This window comes from Arachis ipaensis, chromosome B05 (genome assembly GCF_000816755.2).
Source record: "Arachis ipaensis cultivar K30076 chromosome B05, Araip1.1, whole genome shotgun sequence".
Lineage (NCBI taxonomy): Eukaryota > Viridiplantae > Streptophyta > Magnoliopsida > Fabales > Fabaceae > Arachis > Arachis ipaensis.
In genome coordinates, this window is record NC_029789.2 from 512269 (window position 1) to 519412 (window position 7144).

Below are 7144 nucleotides of genomic sequence, written 5' to 3' on the forward strand. Positions count from 1 at the left end.
GTTAGTATAAAAATTTTACACATATATCTAATTACATAAAAAAAATAACTATCTTTTATATTGATCGTATAAATAATCATATGAAAAAACAAATGTAATTATACAACTATAAAAAATATTTTACATTATCTATACATAAAAATTAAGTTCTTTGTTTATATGTTATTTTTATTGAATATATGAAAAGTCCCGACACGTATTTTTGTATGTGACCGTAAATAAACAATTTTTTAATGAAGGATGTATTAAATCATTATATAACAATTAATATCAACTGGGACAGAAGATTTACACGACTATACATATAATTGTTGGCATCAAAATTTAATCTAAGTGGATCTAATTTTAAAAATATTTCAACTTAAAACAATAGAAAAACCATTTATTACATCGAATTAAAATGGTAGTGTTCTATATAACACAAGACAATATTAATATAAAGGCTTAAGTTAGATAATTTTCTGATCTTCTAGAAATGATATATTACCTAAAACAAAGCTTGAATTTGCCAAAATCCAAAATGGCATCAGCTACTCAGTTTCAATTACCTTTCCCTATTATGAACAAAAAAAAAAGCCCATCCCAATAGTAAGGAAAGAAAATCTTGATAGAACTTCCGCTACTGTTGACCTTGAATATTTTTATCATCTTTCATCTTAAACTCCTCAATTATGTTGATGAAGCTGTTAATGAATCTATGAATTTCTGAACAGTCCAATCATGAATATTATCTTATTAAGGGACAAAAGGTAGTTGATTAAGAAAGGAAAAGTATATGAGCATACTTGAACATCTTCGGTTAGTTATTAGTCAAGAAAGTACGTATATAATGTTGGTATCTACATGTGGTTAGGCTGTTGTGTCTCGCTCATAAAACACAAACAATTCCAATCATGCGATTGAGATGAATATAATTGTTTCAGATAGCATTATAGAAGAAAATCCCTCTTATTGTTGTGATATGATGAATCAATAAAATAGTTAGGCTTCGTCACTTTAATTATTAGATATGAAAAATTATAATATATTTTGTTTAGAAATCAATTGACTTGATTATTATATCAGCATTGTGTAAAGTTAACCAATTAAGCTGTTAGGTCTCTATGTGTGTTCCATTATTCTCTAAATATACACGCCTACTAACTAGTATTGTGTAAAATTAATCAATTAAGCTGTTAGGTCTCTACGTGTGTTCTATTATTCCCTAAATACACACATCTACTAGCTATACAGAGACATATATATGTTATATCTTATTATGAATATGATAAAAAAAAACTAACTGGCTAAGATAGTAGTGAATTGGTGAGATAAATAGAATTCACAAATAACTAAATTAAAACATGCCTAATTTGATTCTACTTTAATTTGCCTAAATATTTCTACTTCTAAGAACAACATACATATGTTTCTAGTTAAGGTAGTTTGTAAAAAAGCTAATGATAGTAAGATAGAAATAGAATTGATAAATAACAAAATTAAAGTATGAATGACTATACCAATCTATATATCCTTTGAGTTTGTTGACATGTTCATCATCATCATCAGTCAACTTAGTTTCAAATTAGGCTTGCATATTTCACAATAATCACAGAAAATTCATATAGTATTAATGATTGATTATCTTTTATGTTAATCAACACTCTACTTTAGTAATTGATTCAAAATATGCTCTTGAATCACTGTTATCTTTCAATAATGTTTTCAACTGTATTTTTGACATAATTGAACTATAAAATATATCATATTTTTTCAAAATATATATTATTAATACTTAGATAGAACACTCATCTTGAAATATGTTATATTTTTTAATATTATTTATATCTCTTAGTTATAAATACTACTCTCAACTGACTCATAGATTGTGATTGACTAAAATATCTATTCCCTTAAAAAATAAACACAAATTCTAGTGAACAATTATCACCACAAAAAGAGATTCAATATAATATATCTATGATCAAATAAACATTGCACCGATTAACGACGCACCGCGTTGCTAGCTTTCACCAATAAGCATAAAATTCTTTTATCCCCACAGTGCCTTTATAGGTAGGGAAAACAAGATAATATTACTTTTTTCTTTTACCAAAAGTATTCGAAAGAAAAGGTAGTAGCCCAAGACAACGCACATTATGCAATATATATTATGAAAAGGTAGTAGGTGAGCTGAAACCTATTTAGGTGTAAGCGCGGGACACAATTCAATATTTGAGATATTAATTGGATAACTATAAATTTGGGGTCGAAATTAAAATCGGTCGAAAATTTCAGGGGCCAAAATAGATTTCAACTCGGTAATAGATTGTCGAAGATAATAAAAAATTTGATGTGTGAAAAATTATGGTTTTATTATTTTGAATTTAATGTCTTTTGAATTTAATATCTCATTATCATATGTTGTGCTTTATTTAATCTTTATGGACATCACATTAGAAAATAGAATTTAATTGCATTGTAATACTAAGGGGCATGCATTATATTGAATCCAATACTTCAACTAGTATGCTTTTGATAATCAGTGAAAAATTAAGCTAGGTTTCTATAGTAAATATTGACTTATTTACGATGATGAGTCTCTCATAGATTGCACCAAATCAGTGAAAAATTAAAGCTAGGTTTCTATAGTGAACTCTGAAATTAACTTATCTGTTATCACATTATTAATCAGATGGGACATGAAAAAGTTCAATTTTGTGCTGAAACCAGCTTATCAACGAATGACAGTTTCTCCCTCTCTATTCTCCATTATACAATTAGAGCAATGCTACATAACCAATAAATATTATTATTTTTAGCCTGCACTTGACCAGCAATAATATACACTCGTATTTACAAATGTTTTGAACAAAAAAACATATAGTTTGTATCTATATTTACCGGTGTTTTTCACACATGAATCAATACAGTTTGCATCCACATTTTTCAGAGTTTACACACATAAATTAGTAAAATTTATTTGTTAATGATAATTTTGTGTTTGTGCTAGCCAAATAATGGTAAAAAATACTAAAAATTGCTAGTGCCCAAGAGTTTCTCATACAATGATACAATTATTAGCTTATACTAAAGAAAAATCTAATAGTAGTACCCAAAATCTATTTATTATGAATTTCCTTTTACATTTATAAATGTACATCCACAAGCGACCAAATTTTTATAGCCGACATAAGGTATGCTGCATGAATAGATAGATTTAATGACAAAAATTTCCCCATTTACTTCCAAAAAATGATTAATCCCTGGATAACTAACATGAATTTCATATTTACCAAGAGAAATGAGGTGAAATGAATTATTAAATGGTAAACTAATATTTTAGTTCCCAACACTTAGACAAAGTCCTAATTTCGTCCGTAACATTTGAAATTTTCTATTTTTATCCCAAAGGTCTTATTTTGTTCTATTTTATTCTTCTGGTTAAAATTAAATTTTTTTTCCCAAAAATGCCTATTTCTAGATAAGAGTAACAATCATAATTGCAGTGATTGTAGTAGTAGTTGTAGTGATTTAGGAGTGAAATTAGTAGAAGAATAAGAGAAATAAAAAGATAATAAGAACAGAAGGACAACTGTATTTTTGGAAGAAAGTGATTATGTTTTAATCAGAGGACTAAAATAGGACAAAAATAAAATATTTGGGAAAAAAAATAAGACGTTAATGTTAGGGATAAAATTAGGACTTGGCTCAAGCGTCATTGACTAAAACAATACTTTACCCATAGTTAAATCTCTATCTAGGCTTTTGGTATTAAAATAAAGGGAAGCAATATAAGCAAGAATTTATATAGGAACTTGCCTCTTGACCCATTGCTGATGCTCTCAGACAGTGTGATTGTCAGTTATGATGGGTTTGGACTGTGAACAGTTACCACATTTGTGCAACAAAGCCATTCACAGCTCACTTCTGATATTACAAAGGTTCAGGTTATATCTATATCATTCTGGCCAGTCTTCAACTAGAAGTTCAACAGGAAGCCACGAACCCAAATCTTCAATCATGCATTACAGAATTACTCTTCATTTTGTTCCAGCGTTGACATAGAGTATGTCTCGGGATGTAAGCGGCATCCATTCTTCAGCATGATGTTCAGCAATTTAGAGCTTTGATCAACAGATCCCCTCTTGATTAAACCATCAATTAGAACTTTCCAAGCCACTTCATCATTGTAATACCCACAGCGTATCAAACTAGTAAAAACTGCCTCAGCCTTATCACTGTTTCCTTGTTCAACAAGCCCACAAATGAGAAGCTTACAAGATTGCAGATGTGCTAAATGGCTACTCTCCATCATAGAATCTAGCAATCTCACTGCTTCCTCATACTTTCCCAACTTGCAGTAACCACTTAGAAGTGAGTTATGAATATTCTCGGAGGGAGAGATTCCTCTTTCCGTCATATGATTTAACAATCTAAAGGCTAAATCAAAGCTTTCTACTTTGCAGAGTCCTTTGATAAGCTTGCTGTATGTGTTTACATTGGGTACACAACCATATTGAACCATTTTCTCAAAGAGTACATTTATAATTTCAAAATCGACTATTTTCCACAAATCTGCATTATCATTTGAGATATTGATTGAACTTAAATCAACTCCCACAACATTCTTGCCTTCCTTCTTATGTTTATCATTTAGTAGATACTTCATTAGGATGGAATAGGTTTGACGAGAAGGCTCACAACCATCAGCAAACATGCGCTTGAGAACATCAAAGGCACTGTCTAGTTGTCCCATACATCCGTATGCATTAATTAATAAATCATAGACAAAGGAGTCTAGCAATATGCCTTCGGTTTTAATCTTGACCACCATATCCTCAGCATCCTGTAATCTTCCTTGACTGCAAAGTGACTTAATGAATGCTGTGTACGTGACCACATTAGGTTGACATCCAGAAGAGATCATTTGGGCAAGAGTTCTATTAGCTCGATCAAAGTTTCCTTCCTTCAACATTTCCTCAATTAGCATTGTATAGGTGTAAACAGTGGGCTTTGTGTCGTGGTTTACCATTTCTTCCACCAATGACAATGCATCTTGCATTTTTCCATCCTTCCGCAACCCATCTATCAATGCATTGAAAGTGATTGAATTGGGCAAGCATTCCTCAGCAAGCATATCTTTGAACAACAAATGGGCATCTTCAATTTTACCAGCTTTGCAGTACCCATCAATCAAGACTGTATATATATGTTCATTTGCTTCAATATGTTTTTCCCTCATGGACTCAAAAACCTGATGAGCTGCTTCAACTCTACCCATTCTACAGAGACAGTCTATATACGCACTCAAAGTCCGATGATCAGGGCTTAAGCCATCCTTGACCATCAAGTGAATCAACCGACTGGCACTATCCACTATACCTGCTTTACACAGCCCATAAATTAATGTGTTATATGTAATGAGGTTAGGTGACAGCTTAGTTGCAACCATTTTATTAAGTAGTCCCATTGCCCTGTCCATGCTTTTGCTCCTGCAATATCCACAAATCAGTTCATTAAATGTCCGAGCATTTGGACGAACTTTATTTGACTCCATAAGACGCAGAATACCCATTGCTTCCTCCATCATTCCCCATAGACAATACCCAGCAATCAAGGCATTGTAAGGCACAACAGTGGGCGCCAACCTTTTCTCGAGCATTTCATTCAATCTTGTCATCGCCTCATCCATTCTGCCTCCCTTACAGAAGTAGTCAATCAACACAGTGTAGGTATAAACATTTGGCTCGCAACCTCTGTTTACCATCTCCTCAAATAGATGCAGCGCTTCCGGTTCCTTACCAGACTCAAATAAAGCACCAATGAGCACAGTATAAGTCCGAACTGTGGGAACGCAATGCTCCTCCTTCATTTGTGCGAACAACATGAGAGCTTCATCAAGTCGCCCAGCTTCACAAAGACCGTGTATCATAGTAGTATACGAGACCTCATCCCTCCGGCACCCCATATTCGGCATAAGCCTAAACACCCTATAAGCCTTCTCCACGTCTCTATTTTCACAGTAACCCAATATCAATGAAGTATATGTAAATGAATCAGGAACAAAGCCACCTCTTAACAGCCTAGAAAACCATATTTCCCCCAAAATCATGTTCCCCAATTTGCAATACGCATTCAGCATAGTATTGAATGTAATCAAATTAGGCAAAACCTCATCATTGTCGAAAATCATTTCGCTACACAAACCATTCATTTCATCGATCATAGCGAAACGCGACAAGCACATAAGGAGCCTATTATAGGAAGTAACAGAGAGCCTAAACCCTGAATTCCCATCACCAGTTGCATAATTGTGTAATTGGCGAAGAGAGTTGAGGACGAACCTTGCGTCGTGTGGCGAAGAGCAGGTCTTGATCATGGAGTTGCGGACATTCTCGGCGGCTTGGAGGTGGCGGTTACGGACGAGGATGAGAAGGAGAGCATGGTAGGAATGGGGAGTGGGGACGAAAGCGCGGTGGTTTTTGAGGATCCATCGGAAGAAGTTGAGGGCGGTGAGTGGATGGAGGTCGAGGGAGAAGAGGGAGGAGAGAGTGGATGAGGTGAGGTGACGGATTAGGGTTTTAAAAGAAGGGTGTTTTCGCCATTTTGGGTTGGAGAGGATGGGGAAGAGCTTGGAAGGGAGATCCGAGTGGTGGTGATCAGGGTAGGGTTGTTGGGGAAGAGGAGCGGCTGAAGAGAAGGGTTTAAGGTGGTGGCGGTGGAGGAGGGTGAGGAAAAGGAGCGTGGGCTTTCTCATTTACAAGCCATGAAAGCGAACACACAGAGGCTTTCAGGCTTGTGTGCTTAGTTGGGGTGGGTGGAGTCATGAGAGTTATAAGTAACGGGGTTCATGCTTGCCCATGGCCTGGCGGCGCGTAGCAAGTGATAGCAATTCATCCACCTCATTTCCCGCTATCCTTCGGCCAGCTGCGGTAATAAGCAAATATTTATCCAGTTTTATTTTCTAGTAAATGATAAATAAATTCCTAATCATTTAGGTTTCCGACTGATTAATTTTTAAAAAAAATATATTGATAAAATTTTTTAGATAAATATAAATATACTATTTTTAAATTAATTTTGCTGATTAAAATAAAATATCTTAATTTAAAATAATTTATTTATATTTATTATTTTAAAAAATTTTATTATTTTTTAAAAA

General features: G+C 33.6%; 1 protein-coding gene across 3 annotated transcripts; it reads right to left on the bottom strand.

Annotated features, from left to right (window-relative positions):
- Nucleotides 3803–6911, bottom strand: LOC107642286 (pentatricopeptide repeat-containing protein At5g65560). Of its 3 annotated transcripts, none has more exons than XM_021122727.1 (2): nt 5631–6911; nt 3803–5474 (listed from the first exon to the last, which is right to left on the bottom strand). In XM_021122727.1, the coding sequence occupies exons 1-2, from the start codon at nt 6737–6739 to the stop codon at nt 4016–4018; spliced, it is 2568 nt and encodes an 855-aa protein (XP_020978386.1). In that variant the 5' UTR covers nt 6740–6911; the 3' UTR covers nt 3803–4015. The 3 variants fall into 3 exon arrangements, with proteins under 3 accessions (XP_020978386.1, XP_020978387.1, XP_016201077.1); XM_021122728.1 differs by having other exon boundaries at nt 3803–5993; nt 6327–6910; XM_016345591.2 differs by having other exon boundaries at nt 3803–6910.

What these genes read in the sequence shown, in the direction of transcription:
- LOC107642286 (XM_016345591.2), bottom strand. Translation starts at nt 6,739, where the DNA reads ATGAGAAAGCCCACGCTCCTTTTCCTCACCCTCCTCCACCGCCACCAC.